This window comes from Macrosteles quadrilineatus, unplaced genomic scaffold, assembly GCF_028750875.1.
Source record: "Macrosteles quadrilineatus isolate MER2022 unplaced genomic scaffold, UCM_ALF_1.0 Scaffold_1__1_contigs__length_201487025, whole genome shotgun sequence".
Taxonomy (NCBI): Eukaryota; Metazoa; Arthropoda; class Insecta; order Hemiptera; family Cicadellidae; genus Macrosteles; species Macrosteles quadrilineatus.
Genome location: NW_026542594.1, coordinates 10,084,191 through 10,111,462, shown reverse-complemented (window position 1 = coordinate 10,111,462; position 27,272 = coordinate 10,084,191). Strand labels below are relative to the sequence as shown.

The following is a 27,272-nucleotide window of genomic DNA, read 5'->3' as shown; positions in this document are numbered from 1 at the left end:
TATTCCATGAAATTCTACACGTATGTACCAAGTTTCGTGGCAATCGGTTCAGCGGTGTCTGAGTTTATCACTGCCAAACAAATATATATATATATACTAGCTGAACCCGGCAGACGTTGTCTTGCCTTTGACTATTTATAATCCCGCGGGCTTTGCCCCGTTTAACTTCTTGTTTTTCAAGATGATCTCGTTCGCATGGCCCAATCACGTCCTGGTTGAAGTTCGTTCGCCACGCTCACTCACCTTTAGGTTGGAGCTCGTTCGCTACGCTCACTCACCTTTAGGTTGGAGCTCGTTCGCTGCGCTCACTTGCCTTCAGGTTAGCTCGTTCGCTACGCTAACTCGCCTCCAGGTTGAAGTTTGTTCGCTACGCTCACTCACCTTTTGGTTGCAAATTAGCTGTTGTCATAAATGTAAAAGAAATAATAGTGCTGCACCCTGTTGGTAATCCTTGTAACTTTAATGCTATTGAACATCATAGAACAGAACCAACTTGTTTAATTGAAACAGCTGTTAAGATTCATTAATTCCATTTCTCATAAGGTTAACATGGGAAACTCCAGAGCCACTGGGGCGGACCCGATTGGACCGATTACGAAATTGATGGTGTATAAACTAGAGGTGTGCGGATAGTGAAATTTCATTTCGGATCGGATAGTTGAGGATCGGTTCGGATCGGATCGGATATTGGGAGGTTTGGATTCGGATATTTTCGGATTCGGATAGTTCGGCGCGGTTAATAATAAGCTGCATATGCATTTTTAACATATAAAACACTGTAAAGCTGTGTAAATAAACATAAATGGTGATTTTGAATCATAAAATTTCAAATTAGCCACGTCCACAGTTTTTCTCTCTTGAAAATCACAATTCACAACATCTATTTTCAAAAGTTGGTTGCTTGAATTAAGTACACTAGCAGCCGAAATCTTCACACAACACTTAGCAGGACTGATGTCAAAACGTTTGGGTTTGTTTACTTGAGGTTATGTTTTATGTTGTTTCCTGGTTCTCACAAGACAAGGATTTCTATCTCAATTTTATTTTCACATTGTATTTCCTTACGTTTTTGGAACAGATTATTGGCCTTAAGTGGCATTCTTGGGGTTTGCCAAGTTTAGAAAACATCACTAATACACTAAACTGGGCTCTAGATTTGATGTTGTGGCAAGTTAATTAGAGCAATTAGGCTTTATAACTCTGTAAAAGGTGTGTATCCCTGAATTTATAAATTTCATTCTACACTTATTCACTGCCAAACATAATTCAGTAGAACCTTGATGAACCAAGAATTACACTAGCCTACATAACTTCATTACCACAAGTAAAATACCAAGATAAGTTTTAAAAGTTATAAGTTTGTTATAAATGGATTTTAAATTCAACAATTATTGCAGTCCATTATTGTTATGCAGTATGGTCCCAAGTTATTGTTTTTGATTTTGAAACATCACAGTTCATTTGAAAAAATTAAAGTTGAAGCAGCCCAAGGTCAACAAGTCGCGCGTGTACAACAATAGTTTTTTTACAAGCTTTCTCCAGACCACTGGGGAGGGTTGGGTCTGATAAGCCGTCTATTGTTCACTTCAACCCTCATTAGTGCCGCTCAGCTGCACTCAGTGGGGAACCCAATACCACAAATCAATCTTTTAAATGAATAAACATATTTGGTAATAATTGTGTTATTGATATTCACCTTGAAATTCCAATAAATTTGGTGTAAAATTTGACAAAAACCGGCCAATTTATTAATACATTACCAATCAAGTAAATTGGTAATTAAATAATAGGTAAAAATTAACCGATTTTCGTCAAGTCTTACCCCCTGCTGTGCTATGTCACAAAAGCTGATAACGACATGGGCAACTAGGCAACTTGTTGAATGCGTGATGAAGGGAAACCCAAGAAATAGAAGAACAAAGAGAAAGTATAATGACGTTGTTATCTTTATACCCTTTTTACAATTGCTGTTATTGTTATTATCTTTATGTAAGATTTTATGATTTTGTTTTATAGGTTTATAAAATAATTCTTTTTAACCACGGGAATATAAATTTATAATTTATCAACGTGTTTCTCCTGAAACAGCAATACCGGATGTATAATAAAGGTCAATGACCTAAAATATCTTGATTGTGCAATATTGTATTTTGATTTTGAAATTCAAATCATGACCAAAGTTTGTATATTTCCCCTGGTCCCTATCATTTAATCATTTTATATAGGCTACACAATCAATACTAAATAATCGTGGTTAGTTCTAATTTTATTTTTGATTATTCAAAGTTTCTACACAATAAGACAATCCAAAGTCAAACCGGGCAATGAATACTCGAAAAACAACGTATCTTGTCCTGTGATTGGAATACCACTCGCCAGTCCTTTAGATTTAGGGAAGTAGTGCAAGTCTATATATAGCTTCAAGGTCGTACCCACCCCTTCCCCCCTCACGGCCTACTCGACTCACTGTTGCTACCCGTTACCCGGGCTCCTTTCGAGGTCATTGCTCAACCCCTCCCACCCTTCTATTGTGTTGCCTTTCTATTGTTTCTATTCTGACTTTTTTCGGGAAACATTAAATCTATTGTTTACGTAACAGCACATAAGTAGGCTAGATTTTTATGATTTAAAACAGTACTGTAAAAAAGACTATTACGCATAGCGCCCCTAGTATCAGGAGACAAGCACAAGTTGACCATGGAAGTTCTTTTCTGCTTTATGTATGTTCGTTCCAGACAAATCTAATCGTAAAGCAAAACAACTGATAACGTTCCAGACGAATCTAATCATAAAGCAAAACAGCTGATAACGACTTTTAAACTAGACATCGGTATTGCATCATACGGCTTCTTTGTTCTTTGCTGTTACGTCGTCGTCGTTGGTAACGTATTGCCGTGATTTTGTCCAGGGAAACTAATGATGGTTATGAAGATTTAGTTTTCTGTCCAAAACGTCAAAATATGTTGTCTATCCGAAAAAGTCGGATATATAACGGATAGTATCGGATATCAAATTTAGGCTCCGAATCGGACCCGATTTTTCGGATAACCGCACACCTCTAGTATAAACCATTTCCATGACATTCTACACGTATGTACCAAGTTTCGTGGCAATCGGTTCAGCGGTGTCTGAGTTTATCACTGCCAAAGAAATATATATACAAACATCCTCTTTTATACTTATAGAAGATATATACTAGCTGAACCCGGCAGACGTTGTTTTGCCTTTTACTATTTATAATTTAAGTACCGTAACGTTTAATTGTCTTATTGTATATGAAGTGCTTATAACTAAATTAAAATACGTACGACAACTAATGAAACACATATAGTACAAAGGATAACCGATTCTTTATTATTGCTCTTATATTAATGCTAGTAGTGGGTAGACAATATTTTTGGTCTTTCTATTCGGCTCAATCACGTCCTGGTTGAAGTTCGTTCGCTACGCTCACTCACCTTTAGGTTGGAGCTCGTTCGCTGCGCTCACTTGCCTTCAGGTTAGCTCGTTCGCTACGCTCACTTGCCTTCAGGTTAGCTCGTTCACTACGCTAACTCGCCTCCAGGTTGAAGTTCGTTCGCTATGCTCACTCACCTTTTGGTTGCAAATTAGCTGTTGTCATAAATGTAAAAGAAATAATAGTGCTGCACCCTGTTGGTAATCCTAGTAACTTTAATGCTATTGAACATCATAGAACAGAACCAACTTGTTTAATTGAAACAGCTGTTAAGATTCATTAATTCCATTTCTCATAAGGTTAACATGGGAAACTCCAGAGCCACTGGGGCGGAGCCAATTGGACGGATCACGAAATTGATGGTGTATAAACCTATTCCATGAAATTCTACACGTATGTACCAAGTTTCGTGGCAATCGGTTCAGCGGTGTCTGAGTTTATCACTGCCAAACAAATATATATATATATAAACATCCTCTTTTATACTTATAGATATACAAACATCCTCTTTTATACTTATAGATTTTTTATTATAAAATTAATTTGTAAATGTTTAATTATAAAATTAAACTGTCTTAACCTAACCTAACCAACCAAACTTGTTGATAATATAAAAAAGATATAATATAATTTTTCTTAAGTCGACGTGAGGATCTCTTGCACAGTGCCCGACTTCTTTGCAGAAGAGGTTTACATCAGCTTCTGACCAGGCGCCTGAGACGCCGGTCTAGGCGCGCGGTGTCACACTTTTGATGTTGACTCTACTCGGACACTTGATATTTCGATATTTTATTAAATAATTCTATAAACTCGGACAAATGAAAACTCGGGACAGTTGATTTATCTAAATATTATTAGTTATTTATCAAAACTCGGACAAATGAAATTCGGACAGCTGATTTTTCTAATATATTGTAATTTTTAACAATCTCGGACAGTTTAAATCTCGGACAAATGATGTGATCCCTTCTTGATTTGCCAACTTGTTTAGATGCAGTTAAAGTATAATATTTTTGCTGTATGATTCAAATATTATTTGTTTTACTCACCTGCCCTTGGGTTTTGAGGTTTTGTTTTTAATAAATGGTCTGGCTAAAAAGCGGGTCTTATTAAGTAACGAAACAGCACTTAAGGCACCTTACTCATATAATATTCATCTACGGTTTATACTGACCTTTCTCCTAATATTGTGTAGTGCAACAACAAAAATGCAAAGCACAATAATGACCTTATTTCCAAGGATGATTGTGTATTATCCTCCGTTCAAGCCAAGTATTGCTATTAGTAAAAGCATACTTGGGAATAACTAATAGAAATTCTAACGAATAGCGCTATTAGTTAGTTTTTTTGGCTAACTTCTATTTTATTAGTTAGTTTTTAAAAAGAGCTGGAAATAACTTCTACTCAGTTAGTTTAATAGACAACGAATAGATAATATATTCGCTAGTTTTAAATCGTTAGCTTTTCTGGCCAGGCGAAAGTATTTCCAGTAGGCTACGGGTTATTTATTTTACGTGTTCAGTGAGGGTTGCGTGCGTACGTGAGGGGTCAGCGCCCTTGCTGACAAACAACGTGGGGGTGGGGAAAGAGAAAGTCAAAGTCCAGTCGCTTTGGTATGCAGCGGACCCGGGGGGCGACCAATGGCAGCCAATAACAACACCCCAAGCACCAAAGGGTGGGAAGGGGGAATGTTTGTTTGGCGATTGATATGTACTGTAATCTCAAGGGTCAAAACAATGTCTTCACTTCAGTCAATTTTCAATATCTGGCCGTGACAGGTGTTAATTTTTTGTTAGTTTCTTAGTTGTCTTGTCGTTATATATATTTTAGTGTGATAGTTAAATATTTTAAATACATAAGTTATTAGGGTGAACAGTTTTAATTAAGTAGGAGTAGATTAACAATATTTGTTTGCAATGGCGGGCGAGTGTGATATCAAGTGACCAATCTTAAGTGACATATTTCAACAAGTTGAATAAATGAAAGGGTGGAAACACGTTAAAATATTTATTGTTTGTACCCAAAACAAAAATAATTAAAGCATCTGTCACAAGTGCTTCGAGGTAAGTGGAGAAAAAGTATGATGGTCTCGTTTTTAACTTGAAGTAGAATAGGCCTATATATATTTTTTTAATGAATATAATTTTTATTTTTTTAGTACAGTTAGTTATAGTGTGTTTCTCAATGTGTTTCCCATGCTCTTTTAAACTTTATCTCGCCACAAATAGGTCACTTTTAAATTTAGTAGTAAACTATACTTTTATCACACTGGAAAAACTACTTCATCAGACTTTAAAAAATTATCTGATATTTCGTAATCCATTAATTGCTTTCCATTAATTGTTGTACAATACATTTTAGTGTAAAATTCAGCTAATTGAACATCAACAAACTGTGTTTTTACCTAACCGGGAACTTCAGTTGTAACTTATGTCTGTGTATCGAAAGTAATGTTTATGACAGGAAAGGTGAGATGGATCACTATTTGTTTTTGTCTTTTGAACTATTGAAAACAGAGTGATGACAAGTTTTTGTACCACCTTTGTCGGGGAAATAAATATGTGCACTCGAGTTTGAGCCTAAATATATCTGAGATGAATTATCCGATTTTGTTGAAACAAAAATTAAATATAAGCTGGTTTAAATACATTTTACATGGAGTCAATTAAAAAGATTTCCGTTTACCAGAAAAATTTATATAGTTGAAATATCCTAAAAAGTACCGGTTTTTAAGAAACTGCACTAACACTGAAGTTTAAAATTTATTTGTAAACAAACCACTGAGCCAATCTTTCTGAAATTTTTATGGCTTATTGGTAGATTCATTGTTAACATTTTCATGCATTAAAAAAATTTTATTCACAATAGTTTTTATGCTGCTGCTAATTTTTAAAACGTATGATTTCTCCCGTGACTGGTAGCGGGTCACCTGGTGTTTGTACAATATTTCCCAGCCGGGCGGGAGCACGTGCGAATCTGCGACGTTGCCGATGTGTACCGGACTACCACACTGACATTGCTTCAGTATTCACTCACGGCAAACTAATGTGTATATCATTATTCAGTTATAAATTTACATAAATTTACTAACAAAATATTCACTAGTCATGAAACAAATACATTATAATAAGATAACTACAAATATAAATCTACAAATTAAAATACCCCCGCCGCAGCAAACCTGCCGTCTAAGCGAATTTCCATTTGGCTGAATTGATTTTCAATCGATCTATTTAAATAACATTAGGTTTAACGAGTACCTAGGTTTGCTGCTACAAGGAAACTAATAAAGTGTGTGTTTTAAGTAAAATAATTATTGCTTAGTATAAAATGAATATATTTGCCGAGTTTGATCAAAAGATATCCATAAACAAGCAAACTACAAAATTTTACAATATTCTCCATAAGAATAACATGGAAATTTTAAATTTCCAATTTTTTTTAGTTTTCTCCGTAACCAATAACCGTACAAAAACACTTTGATATACTGAATTGTTTGTTTTTTTAAGCTCTTTAAGAAGGTTTAGAGAAAAATTGGGAAATTTTGTTTTTTGAGGGTCAAAAGTGAGAAAAACCAATTTTTACCCCATAAAACCCCCCCATAAAACCCTGTTCCCATGGTCCGATCATGCTGGATCGCGAACTCATTCAAGTTTATCCCACCTTACACCTTCAAACCAAATTTCATCAAAATCGGATAAAAATTACTCAAGTTATCGTGTTCACGGACACATATATATATAAATCTATATATATATCTATATATATATATATATATATATACATATATAAAAATTTGAACGAATGGTGTTTTTGGCCTCTGGGGACATCAAAATGAAAAAGTAAATCGGTCCCGGGCTTAAGTCTTACCATGAGACCTACGGTAATAGCTACTTCCCTATAGGGAAATTCGCTAAAAACACCTTTGTTCACTGCGAACGCCTGTTCAGAGCGGCAAGCCTAGTCATCACTAACAGAGTAACAGACGAGGAAGAATCAGCGACACCAATTTTGAAAAACAACTTCTTTTAAAGTTTAATAATAGACATATAAAGTAAATTTTGTTGTAGTAATGAATGTTTTTACATTACATGTAATGTAAATGTGACGATGTTTAATTAATACTAGTGGTCGTCCAGTGGTCGAAACTCGACCAAAAATATGTAATGTACTCACTTATCTATTTTCACCCCACACTGTAAATAAAACATGTGATTGGAGTTTCCTCCATTTGTTTTGATTTTCTGTTTATATTTCGTTGTTATTTCGTAACCAGCATAGCAACGCATAAGATCCATGTTAATTTTTTCAAAATTTTAAACTCATTTTTTGTGCTTATCTTTGAGCCTATTTAAATTTATAAAGGGATTCTGCACACCTACAGGAAAATAGCTTTCCAACGGTATGCGTAGATTTTCCCTACGATTCACACGAGCTGAGAAAAAAGGTTTTAAAGAAACATGCTTGCCTATTAATATATAGATTTCATTAAAACACGATAATTAGTAACCAAGATGTGTCATTATTTCATTACATATGAAATCCTTTAAAACAACCGTCCAACAAACAGCTATCTTCTACAAATGTTGAAAACTAACTTTATTTTCTATCAGTTAGTTTTTCAACTAACTAATAACTTCTATCAGTTACTTTTTAAACCAATTAACTAGTAACTTCTATCAGTTACTTTTTATGGGACTAACTTCTAACTTCTAACTAGTTAGAAATTTTGACTAACTTTCCCAACTATGAAAAAGTCATAAAAAATATAAGTTTATAGAACCTGGGGTGTGTCATTGTCCTCAGGTTGCTCGAGCTTCTTGTCTTCTCCATGTTTATGTATATGATTGATCATGAAGGAACTGTAAGGTGTGGTGTACTTGCATCGGTCACACTGCATCCATACATTGGCCTTTCCTTCTACCTCTGCCGCAGCAGACTGCTTTTTACGTTCCTGCAATATAAAGTAAGCACTTACTTACTTTCCGTGTCCGGAAATCAGACTTCGCTTTTCAAAAAATTAGCTACCGATATGGCTTTGTTATTCGCTTGTAAAATATCATCTAATGTGCAAGACTGGTCTAGGCGTGGAAGACTTCGAAAAAATAAGTAAGCAGTTGAAACAAGATGAAACCATTCTGATGTTCTCATCCAATGTGTGGAAAATTTCAGATATCCTAATTATAGAAAATCTGAAAAGATGGTGGAAGTTGAGGGTTTCAGTTAGAGAAAACCCAATAAGATTGAATCTCAATGAAAACAATTCCTCTCAACTTAATATCTTAGTATTCAATGTTGATATAACCTTTAGCCGTTAGGTTACCGTAAAGGCTGTGTTTCAGTGATCTAAGATTTTGCACCTCCAACAATAATAGTAGACAAAATAAAAATATTCTAAAATTTTTCCTTTCTTAAACGAAAAATAATTTGCCTTGTTACAAGGACAACTGACTTCCACAGGACCTCAGTTCAGTTATTAAAAATAACTAAGCACTAAAATAATTGATAATTCTTACCTTCTCAGTGCACCCTCGGAAAATTTTTTTTTAATGTAGGATATAACACCTTAATTTTGAAAATGATCAAGCAAATAACATCGGAAAACCCTGGAAAAGCGGAAAAACAACATTTTCGGAGAAATATGTCATGTGGGTACTCAAATCAACCGGTAGAGCGATCTGAAAAAGAATGTGCAAGAAGTTTTAAGCTCCGATATATATTAACGGAGATACGGCCGGAAAACGGAAAAATAACTAAGCTTCGACCGGAAATTTGGTTTGGTTAAGTTGTGTTGGATTAGGTTGGGTTAGGTTAGGTTAGGTCGGGTTTAGGTTGGATTATGTTGGGTTGGATTAAGTTAGGTTATGTTATCAATAACATTGGTATTGTTAGTAACCTAACCTAAACCAACGTAACCTAACCAACCCTTTTCCAGTCATAGCTTAGTTATTTTTTCGTTTTCCGGCGCTTTACCGGCCGTATCTCTGTTAATATTCATCAGATCTTAAAAATTGAATACTCTGGTTCAGCTTGCTCTATCGTTTAATTTGAGTGCTCACATGGCAAATTTTGGCGTAAAAAATATTTTTCTTTTTTTCCGTGGTTTTCTGGTGGTGTTTTAATTTAATTTTCCGATGGTGCACTGAGAAGGTAGGAATTACCAAATAATTAACATAACACAACTGAAGCGCAATGCTTAAACACCTCTGGATACAACTTTAAACAATTAATATTTTTTTTATCATCAACACAGTTATTGCTTACTGAGAAGAAAAACAAATTTTACCAACTCTTATTACTATTGTAGATAAGTACAATGAGTACTTTTGTAAGTACAAGAAACATCCAACTTGTAATGCAAAATATTTTAAATACGTTGCAAAAGTAAAAAATCCATATTTTGTTTAACATTGAACATTTTTTACACATCATTGAATAAAGTTATCCAACAATATTAACGGAGTTTGTCTTGAATTATCGGTATTAAGTGACAAAGAATGATCATGTAATGTTACAGAAATTTAATTAAGTTACTGTACTTACATGGAATGTAGGTACTGAAGACTCAGGTTTCTTGAAAGCTGAAAGTTACAAATAAGTCATTACAAACACTCTGAATTTGTGATAAACTAATTCAACCTCAACCTCAGCTAGTTGACTCATTGACAACTGATTTTTCATTTATCTATTCATATTTTTTAGGTTATGTCCTTTTATGTCTTTTATAATATATGTAATTCAGCACGATATGTCAATTTTTAACCAAAACAAAAGTCAAACCCTTGACCTCTACATCTATACTGATGTAAAAAGAAGCAAAACTTTTGTTGCAGTCCTTATTAAACTCACTAATACTGTAAACTTTCACCCAAGCCAGACACCATTTATTTCAGGTGGGCCCTCCCTCCAGCTAAGCTAGCTCACTATGGACTGCACACGTTCGGGATTCAAACCAGTGCATGTGGAAAGACCTCAAGGCTAGACTCCTCAGTACGCCTGAGCCAACTGAGCTACAATGCCACCGTTGGGCCAACAAGTTGATTGCCAGTATAAGCACATAATGACATTAGCGTTAAAAGGTTAGATTCAACGTACTACTTGAGGGTCAGTGGGTTAGCAGTACGACTATCTCGCTGCAAAATGTGGTAACGAGCTGGACCCATGATTCTATTAACACCGTCAATAAAATAAAACACTAACTCAGAATTATTAGTCCAGGTGAAGAATGCTCAAAAAAAGGTATAGAGAAATGTTTGGAAAACAATTATTTACTTTGTAAGGAAGTGAGCATATCGAAAATATCCTAGCTACATGAAAACCCATAACAAAATGAAAAGTTATTAAATTTGAAACAAGCCTTGCCCAGTAACATTTTTTTAATATCTTGTAATACGAGATAGTCTTTTTGTTATCTCCTATTAAAAGTCTGTAAATTTACAAAAATTCATCTTCCCTCACATTTTTTATCCTTTTGACCCAATTCTGCTATGTACCTAAAAAAAATGTAGGCTAGAGGGTTGTAGAGCATCAAATTCCTTTAATAAAATACAGTGTAATTGATCATTCCCGGGACAGTGTCAAAAATCTTTACCATTTTAGATCAAGTAATGAGATTTGGTATATCAATAATGACCATAAATGAGTACTCTTTTAAGCTATTATCATTTTTTGTATCCCTTAAAAGCATCAAAGCATCCCTTAAAAGCTCCCCCTGGGGCAGCCCAAGAGGAGTCAGACAAAATCTTTAAATAGCAGCAAAGGTCGAGTTTGGTATCACATTACAGGTCTTAGTTAGTAGAACACAGTGCCGCAAACCCAAAATAAAATGGACAATCGAGTTGAAAACGGCATCAGTTTAAATATTTCTTTAATCTGCCATTTTGAATCTTTGAATGGCTGCCATATTTTACTCAGTTGTTCTTTTGGGAAAACATTTTTGGCATTGTATTCTACCAATAAAGACCTTTAATTTGATGTGCATATCGACCTATGCATAAGTTTATGATTTTCTTACGAATTCTAGCAGGCGCTCCCTGAGGAAGTAGCGTATAATAGCATTGCAATTCAATGAATCTTTGAACTGCTGCAATTTTTGACTTGGTTGTCCTTTTAAGTTCGGGTTTGGGGTAATGTTTTTTACCAACTAAGACCTTTAATTCGATACTAAACTTGACCTATACTGCCATTTAAGAATTTTGTATGACTCCTCGTGGGCTGCCCCCTTATGGGATAACAAAATTATAATCGCTTAAAATACAGTAGTTGACATTTATGGTTATTTTTTATATACCAAGTCTCATTATTCTATCTATAACTAAAAAAAAAAAATTACACCACCCCGGGACTCACACTGTATGTATATCTATCTATTCTTTCTATATCTAAATAAATAAAATTAGAGTTTTGTCTGTACATTGCTCAGAATTAAATATTTTTAGGTTCATTTTAGCGAATTTCCCATATAGGGAATAAGCTATTACCGTAGTACTCATGGTAAGACCTGGACCCTTACTTACAACCTTGTCATTTAGAGGTGTTTTTAACATTACTTCATGGCTTGCAGGCTGTTCGTTATTTGATATGGCTCTGTTGAAGAAACACCAAGATGCTGAACCTTGAGGGCATTTGCTATGACGAGGTTTGCTATCTGTTGAATTGCAATGCTCCAAAGTAGCAAAAATTTCATTTTTCATTTTTCCTATGTCGCCTAAATTGTTCTGAATGGCGTTTCTATAGAAACTTGTAAGTTTGTCAATTGTTGTGCCCTTTAGGCTACCATGCTTTTTTCCTCCTAGTGGTTCTCCGTTGCCAGTGAAGTCTGCTACAACTTTTCTCAATCCTGTTCCTTATCGTTTAGCCACATGGTTGAGACAGTCAACCTTTTCAATTTTAGTGTCCCCATAAGGTTTTAAATCAGTCAGGTGAGAATAAGTTTTGGAATCCCCATCGGAGACTACAGTGGCATTTCGTTGCCAAATACGCTCTCCTGCAACTACCTCCATATTGGGAGATGGCCCATCATAATTATTTTGACATTGAGTTTTATGGTTTAGAAACCAGGTTTTGAAGTCCTCTGAATTACCACCCAGCTCATTTTTCTTTGCCTCACAAGACCGACAATATTTTGTCAGTACCTCATAGTCTATTACAAGTCCAGTAAATACTTCTACACAACAGCCGACTCCGTTTTTAGAAGTGAACCCCCTTTTTTGCCAGCTCCCATCGTAGCTTACAGTTATGTCAAACGGACCTTTGTAATCTTAAGGTAAGTTATCCACCTCACAATAGGCTTTGCGCACTTCGGATCGAGCTGCTTCAATATTTGCGTCAGCGGATTCTTAACATACCTACCTGGTGTATTTTTTCCATATGCCATTTGAAAGATTTTAATTGAATAGGCTTCGTGTTAAGGTGCATACTGAAGGTTTCTATACCTCTATAACCTTTACCTAGTGACATGAATGACTGAACCATACGACGGTTTATATCGTAAGGAGCTCGTGTTGAGTTATTCGTTGCATGGCCTAACCGCTGCAAAGTTTCAAAGGTTGTTTCAGACTCACAAGTCTCACATTTTACTTTTATGACTGAAGCATATCCCTGAATACATTCTTCAGTTGACAGAGTTTTGTTTAAACATTCAGAACATGGAAAAGTACATAAGAACTTAGTAAGTAGGCTTTTGTCAAGTATAACATAACTTGGCGCGGATTGATTGATTCTAATTTGATCATTGTATGTACTATACAGAGCAAATCCTGTAGGTTTCTCAGGTTTACATTGCTGTAAATTACATCTACTGGTGCTAGGTTCAGGTTCATTTGAGTTTTGTTGAAAACTAGGCAACACACTAACCTCACTTGTCACTTCACAAATATTGTCTATTGTTTCTGTATTTGTACTACTGTACCGAATACTTACATTTTGTTTATTCTTTAGCTGAATGTTTTTTTCTTTTAATGGAAATTCTTCCCATTGTAAATCACTAATAAAAATCACTAAACAATATAAATCTGTTTGAGGTACAATAACAAACAACACAGAGTGTTAACAAACAAAACAGACTAACATGGCACCTGTTTTATTTATGTTATTTGTTTCATCAGCTGACCAATAAAGGCAGGCACTAGGATTTAACATTTTCCTAGTTTTTAATTTTAATATACAGGGTGGCTGGTCATCAGTGTTACAAAATTTTTTTGGCGTAAGTACTAAGTAAATGCAGTGTAATGATGCATATAAAAGGTTCCAAGTTCAAAAATTAGCTTCCCAAAGAATTATTTTATGTTTTTCAAAAATAACTATGTTTTCAAACTTAATACAGCTATTTCTCAATTACCTGTAATTGGATTTGAGTAGACAATGTCATTTTCGTGTTCTACATTGAATTTTGAATAAGAATAATAATAGAAAATGACAGAGGATCAGTTGTAAAAACTCCATTGTAAATAGATTCAAAGATAAAAATTAAGATGTTTGAAAAGAATTTAAAAAACATTGGTCTATTGTATTTGTTCACACCCTGTATACAAGAAAGTGTCCGAATATGTAAAAAACTGCGTCATTTTATAAGCTTTCCAACCATATGCTACACTATTGAGGTTTAGATATTCTGTTGTTTGTTTTAGTAGTTTGAATACCAGAAAACAGGGAACTTTTTTATTGTTTTTACTGTTAAAGCTGAAACAAAAATACAACTTTTGCTTAATACATACCGGCTTTCTATGTTTTAAATGTTAAAGACACCCTATTTTCTGCTATTCAAACCACTAAAACAAACAGCAGAATATCTAAACCTCAATAGTGTAACATATGGTTGGAAAGCTTATAAAATGGCGCAGTTTTTAACATATTCGGACACTTTCTTGTATACAGGGTGTGAACAAATACAATAAACCAATGTTTTTTAAATATTTTTCAAACATCTTAATTTTATCTTTGAAATTTGAATCTATTTACAATGGAGTTTTTACAACTGATACTCCGTCATTTTATATTATTCTTATTCAAAATTTAATGTAGAACACGAAAATGACATTGTCTACTCAAATCCATTTACAGGTAATTGAGAAATAGCTGTATTAAGTTTGAAAACATAGTTATTTTTGAAAAACATAAAATAATTCTTTGGGAAGCTAATTTTTGGACTTGGAACCTTTTATATGCATCATTACACTGCATTTACTTTGTACTTACGCCAAAAACATTTTGTGACACTGATAACCAGCCACCCTATATATGTATGAAAATACATAATAGTGTTTATATTTACATGCATATAAAAAAATATTTGAGTGACAAATCTTTTCTAACTACAGTTTGAGGGTACTTTGCAACGCGATCCAAGCGAATTCGATTTATTAAAAATCTTTGCTATACAAACTGATATAACTCAAAAACCATTTAAGCTACATTGTTGAAATTTGTTATATATGATTGGGCTGTTATTATGTAAATATTTAGGTAGAATTAGCCATGTATGATCATAAAAAGACATATAAAAAAAGTATAAAACAATTTTATCAATTTTTACATTATTTTTTCGAAATTAGCTTGCTTATTTATTACTTATTGGACTATACTTATCAAGCTACCTAAATATTTAGAGGACATTATATCCTACAATTTAACGTTGAAATCATTAAAATCTAACAATTACAACTCAAGTTATATAATATTTAATGAGTTGAAAAAAGTCGTCCGACCGGCTTTTTCAAGAACCTGTTCCACAATTCAAAAAAATGCCTAAAAAATGAAAAAAGATATTTTTTAATTTTTTTGACACTTGTTTATTGTTTTTAACATTATAAACAATAAAAAAAGTTAATAAAAAAAATCATTTTTTTGGAAAGATTTTCATGATTTCAGTGCCATTTCCCCATACTTTTAAACCAAAATTCAATAAAACTAATATTAAAACATCTGTCAGCTCACCACAGGAGCCCCCTGCGAAGACTGGAAGTCCATGGAGGGTTCCGAAAAGTCACAAAAAAAAACAAATAACAAAAAAAAAATTAATATAATAATAACAGCATGGACAAAGGCAATTTCCATAAAACTGAAATTGGATTCTTGAATCTCACTTTTCTTCCAGACTTTGTCGTATACGACTTTTGAAAATCCACATCTTTTGAGGTTTGAGATACAGTTGAGAGCTTAACTTCATCATTCTGAAGGACATAGGCCGGTTTAACTCTGTCAAGACTAACTTTAACATTAGAACCATTCAGTTTTATTGTGATAGTTTTACTGTCTTTCTTGATCACTGGATGAGGTCCGGTGTATGGATGTTGTAAAGATTTTCTCATAGCATCCACTCTCAGAAAAACATGCGAACATGTGTCCAAATCACGAAAAATGAAGCTTCTGTTATTGCGGTGTCTCTTGATATTTGTTGGTTTTATTGATGAAATCTTGAGTCGTAATCGAGACACAAAATTAGTCGGATCCTCTAAGGGTGCCAGCTTGGTTTTTGACATAAAATACTCGCCAGGGAGGCGTAAAACCTCTCCCAAAACCATTTCAGCAGACGAGGTGTTCAGATCCACACGGAAAGTATTTCTTATTCCAAGAAGCACTGTGGGTAAGGATTCGACCCACGTGGAGGCGGAGTGGCACATGATGGCCGCCTTGAGTTGTCTGTGGAAATTTTCCACCATGCCATTTGCGCACGGGTGGTAACTTGTTGTCCTTAATCTTGAAAATCCACACAAATTTCCAAACTCAGCAAAGAGTGCAGATTCAAATTGTTTACCCTGGTCTGTTGTTATTCGCAAGGGCACACCATACCTTGATATCCAACAATTGAAAAGAGCTGATGAGACTTCTTCGGCAGAGATACCTTGCAAGGGGTGTGCTTCTGGCCATCTTGTGAACCTATCTACTACTGTAAGTAAGACAGTAACAAAGATTTCCCACTTGGGGTAATGGGCCGATTATATTCACATGAATATGTTTAAATCTACAATTTGGCAAAGGGAAATCGTTGATAGGTGTTTGAACATGACGAGTAATCTTTAAACGTTGACACTCTCGACAGGACAAGGTCCACTCTTTACAATCACGATTTATTGAAGGCCAAACATATCTTCAAGTTAACATTTTATTTATAGATTTTATTCTAGGGTGACTTAAGTTATGGATTGAATTAAATGCTTGTCTGCTTAAAAATTTAGTGATATACAATCTTTCTCTACCGTTCTTTATATCGCAGTAGACGAAAACATCAGAGCCAGTAACTGGAACTGGTTGGGGAAGACAGAGTGAAGTACTCTTTTCGAGAATAGACTTAAGTTCCTCATCATTGGATTAAGAATCTGCCAAGAGATGTTGTCTAGGATGGTAAGTAGGTGTTTAAAATGCAAAATGCACAATTCTCCCTCCTCCGCGCGGCCGCCATATTGGAAAAATCGAAAAAATCAGCACTATCTAGATATTTTCGCCTATATCCACGTTTTAGCAAAAAATATGTAAAGTCAATGTTGTAGACAATTAAATTTCCTATAAGGGCCATTCTTCAGAAAAGGACAGATTTCAATTTTATATTTTTATTTTTTTAGATATTTTAATGTATGACCCTCTTTATTATTTTTCCATTACAATGGTCCCACTAAATAAAAATCACTTTCCCAGTTTTTTTAGTATTTATGAAGAATAAACCAATTTACTATAAAAGTAAATAACACACACACATTGTTTATGGTAAAATTAGTAAGGACTGTAAAAAATGCATATCATGTCATACAGGTATAAATAAATAATAATAAACTAGTGGCCTGTAGGGGCCATAGCCCCTAATTTAGACTACAATAAAAAAACATATATAAAAAAACAAATGTTCTAAATATGTTTTTAGAATTATCAATTTTATGCTACTTAAATAAACAGTGTCTCTTGTTTTATATCTTGGTTTTTCTTCCGTTGGAGTCGTATATTAGTTGCTTCTGATGTGTCAATGAAATACAATTGTAAAATTATCATTAAATCAATAACACAACATATTAACAAATGGAACCGTGCACAGAGAACGACGAATCAGAGCTGAAATCATACAGCCAAACATTGCACATATTTTTTTTAGTTTAAAATTGAAGATTTGTTTTGTAATCTTACGAATTCTGTTATAGTTTCCATTTTGAGAAACAAATGTAAAGGTTAAAATTATTTTTAATTATTATGAAGGCAACTCTCCATTTTGCGGTAGTAAGTCAGAAATATATCTATGAATTTGTCCCTGAATTTTAAGACAGTAAGACCCATTTCCCGGAATCTCTTTTTGTGTAGCGCAAAGCGACGCAAAAGCCATTGTACTGTTGTATTGCCTTATGTTTTTTATGAAGTTCGAATCATGTAAAAACAGTTCTTTTAGTTCGTCATTTACTTGTGGTTGTGTCATGTCCATTGTGGCAACATGCGTTGAAATGTCCATTTTTGTGGCCACCTCTGCGAAGTGAAATGCGCCACAATGCATGCAAGTGCTTTAAGAGGACCTAGATTGTGAGAAACAACACTTAACTCATTTCCAGCGTTCTTCTAAAGACAGGTTGTAAAACAGCTTCTGGATTTCTTTCACAGTTAGTTCCTACATGACGTTATCTTTTGCATTTCTTAAGTCTGTTAAATTCCTGGACACTCTTTCACGTCTTGCAGGTCTTCCACTACCCTGTCTAGTTACTTCACTCATTATAAAAACGGAAAACAAAAAATTTAAACACGATTCATTTTGAAACATTATTTACCAACATTGACCTTCGGAATAAATGTAAACAACATTGCAAATAAATAAGTAACAGCTGATAGAATGCAGAAGTTTTTCAGTCCCCATGCATTTCTTATGGTGGATATTTAACGTTTTATCTAGTTTTTTGGTAACTTTATGGGAATTCTGCTATTTTTCCCGAGTCCCTGGGGTCAAGACCTTTAATTTAAGACCCCTTCCCACTTTTCTGCAACTTACCAGACGTCCACAATTTTCTGGTAAAGATTTGGTCTTACAGAACTATATATATAGATAAATAAAAATGCCTTTATTTATCAAGCGATTTTCTGTACAAACAGCTTATCAAAATAACTTTCGTCAATTCAGTACATACATATTTACAAGACTAGCAGACAAAATAATAACAAACTAAGGTCTAACAAATAAAATCACATTTGGCCTTAAATCTAATTTGCAAATATAGATTTCAGGCTTTCTTTAAAATATATAACAGTCAGGCCTTTGAGGCTTGCTAGGAGTCCATTGTACAATGCCGGACCGAAATAGGCAAACCCCCTCCTGCCAACCTCACCACTTATCCTCGGAAAATGGAGGAGCTTGTCCTGCCGGGTGCTACGCAAAGCAATATCCTGCCGAAGGGAGAGTTTGTCACAGAGGTACTGAGGCTCTCCAACAATGAGAGCTTTGTGAACAGCATGTCAGCACTCTACATACGGCATCCATGGGGAGTAGGTGCAGGGCCTCCCTGAAAGGTGACACATGGTCACGGCGGCTGAGGCAGAACACAAACCTGATGGCACTGTTCTGAACCTTCTGTATCCTCCCCATATTCTCCTTTGAGATACTATTGCCGTATGAAGGATAGCAGTATTGAAATACTGATAGAATCAGTGACTGCACAAGCTGAGTTATGGCTGCCTCTGGTAACAGAGGCAGAGATGGCATGGAGGTTAAGTGGTAGACAACACAAGCTTTTAAGTACAGTGATATTTTACAAGTGATTTAACAGTAAAATAGTTCAAACAGTGTTTTAAAGTGTAAGATATTTCAAAATTGTAATAAACTCTAACCGTATTTTACTTCAAATTGAAATTTTAACTTTGATTTTATAAAAAATTTAACTATTTTAGAACAGAAGAAAATATAACCTCAAATTCAAACAGTCTAGACTTACTACAATTACTAATAAAAGGAATGAACTATAGTCTATTTGATACATTTCATGCAGTTTTGGGTCTCTTGTAAGAGTAATAAAGTAATCAATCATTAACTCCATAAGAAAAAGATTTTTACAATAGAGTTTCCAAACTAGGCCTAGCCTAGGTCTCATCAGTTTTGATCCCTCCAGTGATGACAGACTATCAGTTAAAGCAAGAGTACTGATAAACAGACATATTTGTTGCATTTTTTCTTGCTCCTGCTTACATCTACTGATCATGAGTGTTAATGAAAAACAACAAAAATCCAAAGCCCAGTCTAGTCAAAAAAATAAATATTTGCTGAGGAATAGGCTTAGGGAACAAATCACCCCAAAAAGTGACAGTAAAGGTTCCAATACCAACTTGCGTTGTGGTGTCAAGCGTGTGAACTCTAGCTGTCAGACTGATCTAAGCTTATCAGGCCTCCCTCAAGCTACTAGTCCTGAAGATGGTGTTACAAACGAAACTGTAAGTTTAAAAAAACAACTTGACGATATCACCTTGCTTAACAATAGTCTCATCAAACAACTATCTGTGCAGGAAAGTCTTTTGAAAAACCAACACAATTCCCCTGATTTTCAAACTCAAATTTTAGTAAGCGAACTTAAATCTGCTAAAGATGAAATTAGTAGCTTAACAATGGTTATCAAGGCTCTAGAGGAAGACAAAATTGAGCTTCAAAAGTCGCTCAACTCTCTAAACAGTGAAACCAGTCTTACATGCACTAACTGTTTCCCCTTGCTTAACTCAGTGAAAAGCTCTCACAAAAATAACTTCAAGAAAAGTAGGCCTAATAACATTCAAATTGAAGATTGGAGTTTAACACTTGAGAACAGGTTCAGTGTCCTCGCTAATTTAGACGAAACTCAGGAAGCACAACGTCAGTCAGTTTCACAGCCTAGCCTACCTTCCCATTCAAAGCAAAGGAAAAGAAAAGTACTCCTGTTGGCGGACAGCCACGCAAGAGGTTGCAGCAGACTACTTCAGGAAGAGCTTGGTAACAAGTTTGATGTAACAACTTTTTTCAAACCTAACGCCAGGTTCTGTGATGTGACCAGTGACGTTAAATTGAGCAAGGATCTGACTAACAAGGACTTTGTAGTAATTCTTGCAGGAACTAATGACTTTTACAACAACCCAGTTTATCATTCAGTGAAATCTATCAAACCAGATATTTCCCACCAGTTCAACATTGACAGACTCTTGGAAAATACTAAAAACACCAACATCCTGGTCAGTGGAATACCTCTCAGGTATGATAAATTAGGAGTTAACCTGAATAGTGAAATCAAAAAGACTAATTCATATTTATTGGATAGGTTAACCGATCTTAAAACCTCCAGGTTTCCTAATATCGTGACTTTGAAGAAAACTGCCTTCAGCAGAAGTGATCACACCAAACATGGACTACATCTGAACTACGCTGGTAAGCATAAACTTTGTAAAATGCTAAAGGATTCGATCTCTTACCACTTAAACCAGCTAGACAAAAGCGAAACATTAGGCCTACCAATTGTAGATAAGTTGGTGAATCAACCTGAACCCGAGCAAGTGCAGTGTGATAGTAGCCTAACTATTGAGCTTTCCTATAATGGACTTGTTCCTAGCGAAAATGACTCAAATAATGGCGACCCGCAGAGTTCTGATTCAGATAGTAGTATTGTAAATTTTGCTGGTTTCCCTACACCTGAAATTACTAGGTCACAACAATTAAAGAACACCATGGCAAAAAACTTACAAACATCTCTACTAGATCAAAAGGCTTAGATAGTAGTAGGCCTACTGATTTTTCTGAAAATAGGACCATGTCTATAGTATGTACAAACCTACAATCAATCAGAAACAAAACTTTGCAGTTGGATATTCTATTAGAGGAATATGGTTGTCACATTCTCCTGGTTAATGAACATTGGCTAAATGAAGATGAAGCAAAAATCTACATTCCTGCTGGATACGACCTCGCCGCAGCCTACTGCCGACCTGGTGGCCAATATGGAGGAACTGCAATATACATAGTCCAGGGCCTGGACTTCAGGATCATCGACATTCATCGATGGACAGAGGTTAGCGGTTTCGAAGCAGCTGCAGTTCTTGTGAGTGACGTTTATCTTTTTATTTCTCTGTACAGAACGCCAGACTACTGTGTTTATGATTTTTTAGAGAGACTCGAAGAATTTTTAGTTTGGGTTGACTCCAGGTTTAAAAATAAATTCCTTGTTATTGGTGGGGACTTTAATATAGACATACTCGTTGATAGTCCTCAATCCAGAGAATTCTCTAATTTATTAAATTCTTTTAATTTAAGATTGACAAATTTTAAGCCCACTCATAATAAGGCCTGCCTGGACAACTTTATAACAAATATTGATTTCACCAAATTTGTTCAAGACTTAGTTCCTTATAAAATTTCTGACCACTTTTCACTTAATATGAATATTTTAGATGGCTTTGTTAATGCTAGATCTAGTCAAAATAATGATCTCATAGAAATTCGTAAAGTAACTAATGATAGTTTATGTAGGTTAAATGTATGTTTATTGAACACTGACTGGAGTGACTTGTTTTGTATTAATGATGTTAACGAGGCCTTTGATTATTTTTTAAATGTAGTTCTTTGTCAATTCAATGAGTTTTGTCCTGTAAAAAAAATTAAATCCAGTAAAATCCACTCTAGACCTAAGAAAAATAAAAATAAATGGTTTACACCTGAACTTGCAAAGATAAGGGAGTTTTTGACAATTTTTCACAACAGATTAATGGTAGAAGGTGATATAAATAGAAATAGAGAGTTTTATGTTAGGTGCAAAAAAATGTACAAAAGCAAAATCAAAGAGGCAAAGCTGAAGTTTAATGACCATAAACTCAATACTTGTGATAACAAAAGTAAGGAGGCCTGGAATATTATAAAGTCTGAATCTGGTAGTTTTAATAAAAATAAATCCAACCCTATTATAGATGTTGACAACTTCAATGACTTTTTTGTCAATGTAGCAAATTTTGATGGTTCAAACAACAATGCACTCTGCAACTCAAATAGGCCTAGTTCTTTTGATTTACTTAATAATCATCCAAAGCAATGTTATACTGAAAATCTTAACTTCATGTGGGAGCATGTATTTCCACAAGATATAGACTTAATCATCAATAATCTGAAAAACTCCACCAGCAAGGATTGTTATGGTTTAACAACAAACATTGTAAAAAAACTCAAGTATGCTCTTGTTCCCCCTCTGACATTCATTATCAATTTAGTTTTACAAAATGGTGTTTTTCCAAATAATCTTAAGCTTACAAAAGTTGTGCCTATTCACAAGAAAGGCGACACTTCATGTCCATCAAATTACAGACCGATTGCGCTTGTCCCGGTATTTGCTAAGGTTATTGAGTGTTGTATTTATAACCAAATAAGTGCCTTTTTTAGTAATCATAATTTTCTAAGCAACTCCCAGTTTGGCTTCAGAGCCGGTTTATCAACTATCGATGCTTATAAGTCAGTTGTTGATGACATTCTGAATGCTTTTGAATCACACGCCTTTTTAGAGTTAACTTTAGTAGATTTAAGTAAAGCATTTGATTGTGTTTCTCATAGCCTGTTGATTGATAAGTTAAGTTACTATGGTGTAAAAGATAAAACTTTAGATCTATTTAAATCATATTTAGGAGATAGATATCAGATGGTATCAGCCAACAATAAAACCTCTCAGTGGAAAGAAGTCACAGCAGGAGTACCCCAGGGTTCTGTACTTGGCCCTTTTTTGTTTTTAATTGCAATAAATGATCTTCCATCTAATCTTCCTTCAAAATCAGTAACTGTATGCAGATGACACCTCCTTAATAGTCTCAAGCAAATCTTTGCAAGAGGTAAAAATTAAAACTGAGGAGATGAAAATAGCAGCCGATAGTTGGTTTAAGGCAAATAAATTTTCAGTAAACAATGACAAAACTGTTTCAATTATTTTTTCACAGACAAATCTTGTATCTGAAGTATCAAATGCTAAACTGCTAGGAATCATATTAGACTGTAAGTTATCTTGGCGTAGTCATACTGAAATGGTTGTTGCAAGGTTAAGTAACTCTTTGTTTCTGCTCAGGAGGTTGAAAAATCATGTTAGTTTAAGTATGTTAATTAATGTTTATTATGCATTCTTTCATTGTCACTTAGTTTATGGGGTAATTTTGTGGGGCAGTAGTAGTGGGGCAGTTAACGTTTTTAAAAAACAGAAAAAAGCAATCCGTATCCTAGCTGGCATAAAAAGTAGAGTTAGTTGTAAGACCTTTTTTCCTGAATACAAAATTCTTACTTTACCAAGTGTGTACATTTTGCAGAATATCATTTTTGTAAAAACAAATATTGAACAATTCTCATCTCGCTCATTAACTCACAATCATTACACCAGACTAAGGAATAATTTAGAGTTACCATCATTAAGACTGGCCTCAACACAGCGCAGCTATAAATATTTACAACTTAAACTTTTCAATGCCCTCCCTGAAAATGTACGCAACTTGCCTATTAAGTCACTGAAAAATGTATTGACCGATTTTTTGAACAGAAAGGTTATCTACTCTATCGAGGAATTTTTATCTTTCAAACATGATGATTTTCTGTAAAATTCTAATTGTTAAGTAGGGTATTGTTTCTAAAGTATGTAATAATGGTTTCATGAACTGTGATATAATCTTTCATAATAATGTTATTTCTGTGAACTTTATTTAAAAATTTATTGTTATTTAGTTTTAAGCTGTATCTTACTGCCAATTTTAGCCTTAATTATTTTGTTATAGGCACTTACCCAACTTGTTTGCTTAACTATAAACAGTATTATTATCATCATTATCAATACATATCAAATACTTTTGTACAAAAACCCAGTATTATTAGTTTATTAGTATAGCATGTTCATCTATTTACACTTGACTCTGTACATTGTACTTTGAATTGTATATTATCTCCATTGACCTGGCCTATTGTATGACATGTATACTTAATGGCAATAAACTATTTGAATTTGAATTTGAATTTGAACAGTTTTCTGAATCTGTACAGCCCCCTCAACCTACCAACAGAACGCTGTACAGTCTGACTAATATGGTCAGAAAAGGATAGATCACTGTCCAATGTGACACCAAGGGTTTTGACCTTGTCACTGACCATGAGCACTTCGCCATTTAACATAATGGTCAAGGATCTATCATTGAGGGAATGTACAAGTTGTTGAGGTGCTATGTGGATTGCGCAGCATTTCTTGACATTCAAATTCAGACCATTTTTGTTAGACCAACTGTAGATGTTCTGTAGGTCATCGTTGATGAAGCCAAATGCAATGTCGGCCATCTTAGGGTAGTGAGATAACTGCAGCTGACAATCGTCAGCGTACATTTTGACCGTGCAATGCTGTACAAATCTTGGAAAGTCAGATGTGTAAAGGTTAAATAATATAGGTCCAAGACAGCTACCCTGAGGTACACCACGATCCTTTTTAAGCTCGTAATAATAAATAGCTGTCATATCCGCCGTGTAACCTGCGTCGGTTTGTCCCGTATTCATTGTGGCCGGCCTATCGTAAATGTATTTGTAACTTTTTGTAAAATGTGTAAATTTTATGTGTCGTCAACCTGCATGTATACATTGATGAAGACTTACGTCGGATATTTGACCATATTCAATATGATGTTTTAAATAAGGATTTGATAATGGGACTTTGTTCCCGAAACTAGTCATCCATTGACTAAGTTAAGACTGAAGACGGAACAAGGTACGTAACCTATTATATACTACAGTAGAACCCCTTATATCCAGCCACCACGGGACCAAGCCCCTGGCCGGATAACGATTTAGCCGGATAAACCAACCTACTATGAAAATGACCATTGATCTAATAATATTATTGATCTAATATTATTTTATCAATATATGCAGTCAAAAGTATCATTCAAGTCTGTTCAAGGGATTATTTTTAGAAGAATAAACATGTCCGTATAACTTAAAAAGAAAAACAAATTATTTGTAAGCTAAAGTCGTTAAGCAATGATAGTACAAATACATTCTATGATTCCAGGTAGGCCTACAAAAAATATTAAATAATAATGGAGGTAAAATGACAATGAATTTGACTTGAAGATTTTTAAATGGTACATGCATTTATAAGTTACTCAACTTTCTTATCCATTTTGTGAACTACAAAAATTAATGTACGGTACTGTACTGTACTAACCCCACTTTGGAAAATAATCAACCACAGTAAATAAATGATAAACAAACAGATAAATAGTGAGAACAATTTATTTTATGACTTGAGTAAGCGCAAAGACTAGTGCTTGCATCTAAACGTCTGTAAGATGTGAGAAAAACATTTTCTTATTGGCTTCCTGGAAGGGGCCGGATAAACAGAGGACCGGTAAAACCAAGGCCGGATATGAGGGGTTCTACTGTATATAATCTGTTAGATCGTGAAGGTAATCTTTTACTATGCCAGTTTTTATTTTAAGAGACTGACTTATTATTGTCAGGTGTACCCATAATACATTTTTTAATATTCAAACACATAACTGGCTGCTAAGCAGACACTACTGCTACAACCTGTGACAGAGTCTGGGATGGTGGGGGGAGGGGGAAGCACCACTTGGCTGTTGAGCAGCTCCCCCTCCTCTAATTCATACTTCTTCTCCAGAAATCGCAAGATTACAGCTCGTGCTGAACTCATCTCCTTCTCCAGTCTGTCCAGATTGTTGAGCATCGTCGTACAACTGCGGCAAATTATATCATCCTCCGAGATCACCACCATGTACCTGATTATCAAACACAGTTAACTTTACACTCACTCTCGAATGTACTAAAAATTGTAAAATTTACTTTTTATGGAATAAAAATCATAGTGATAAATAAAAATATATCATGGTAATTAGACATCAAAGATAGACACATAAAATAAAATACATGCATTATTCAATGACACATTTAAAAATATGATTAACGTTAAGTACAAAGACATAGACATATTATATTCATGAATTAAGCACAAATGATACAATGCACATCTCAATCGTCAAATACATTATTACATGGAATAGTCTAGTAAGCTTTTAAAACAAAACAAAAAATAATTAGTTAAGCCTATTTTATTCTAAAGAAGATCTAAACAAATGTGATTTAAACATGTGCATGTCACTTGTATAATACTCTTTAGATAAATTGAAAATGGCTTTATATTATAGTCTTAAGCTTTAGTTTTGAATTGATTTGACACTATCCATGGACAACGTGTATACTTATGAATTAAGATTCTTGACTATGACTATGACTGAAAGAAAGTTTTGATTCTGTGCTTTACAAACATTTTCTTCAATTTTTTTTTCCATGATACTTATGTTAACTTATGTTAAATTATGTTCCATAATCCTACATTGGCCAAACAAGTCATAGCTTTAAAAAAAGGTTCCAAGAACATATACAAGCGTTAAAATCAGGTAACAAAACGACAATGAAATCAAATTTTGCTGAGCACCTAATCAAAACTCGACATGAATACAAAAATATAAATGAAAATTTAGAAATTCTAGAATAAGAAAGAAATAAAACAAAATTAAATGTCAAAGAAGATTTTCATATATACACAAATTACAAAAGATTTCCTCAAAATTTACTGAATACCATGAACATCAACAAAACAAATCCAATATTCGAAAAAAAAATCCTACAATTGCAATAAAACAGAAATATTATATAATACATGCAAAATTAAACAAAGAATAGATCAAGATCCTCTAAATTTTAAGTTACCTCAACATATGACTATATTTATTCCTTTCATTAATGTTATTGTATTTGTATAAAAACATTACTATGACCTAAGTGTCGAAACATGTCGTTTGTTAATTAAAATGAATTTAAAAGGGT

General features: G+C 34.3%; 1 protein-coding gene across 4 annotated transcripts in view; it reads right to left on the bottom strand.

The window, feature by feature from the left end:
* LOC128996962 (uncharacterized) overlaps nucleotides 1-27,272 on the bottom strand; it is a 55,181-nt gene that overhangs the window by 7,420 nt on the left and 20,489 nt on the right. For all 4 annotated transcript variants that reach the window (XM_054422549.1, XM_054422539.1, XM_054422531.1 and 1 more), the window contains 3 exons: nucleotides 25,956-26,164; nucleotides 10,001-10,038; nucleotides 8,241-8,411 (listed from right to left, as the gene is read on the bottom strand). In XM_054422549.1, the coding sequence (XP_054278524.1) occupies nucleotides 8,241-8,411; nucleotides 10,001-10,038; nucleotides 25,956-26,160 (414 nt within the window). In that variant the 5' untranslated portion in view covers nucleotides 26,161-26,164. The remainder of the gene's footprint in view (nucleotides 1-8,240; nucleotides 8,412-10,000; nucleotides 10,039-25,955; nucleotides 26,165-27,272) is intronic.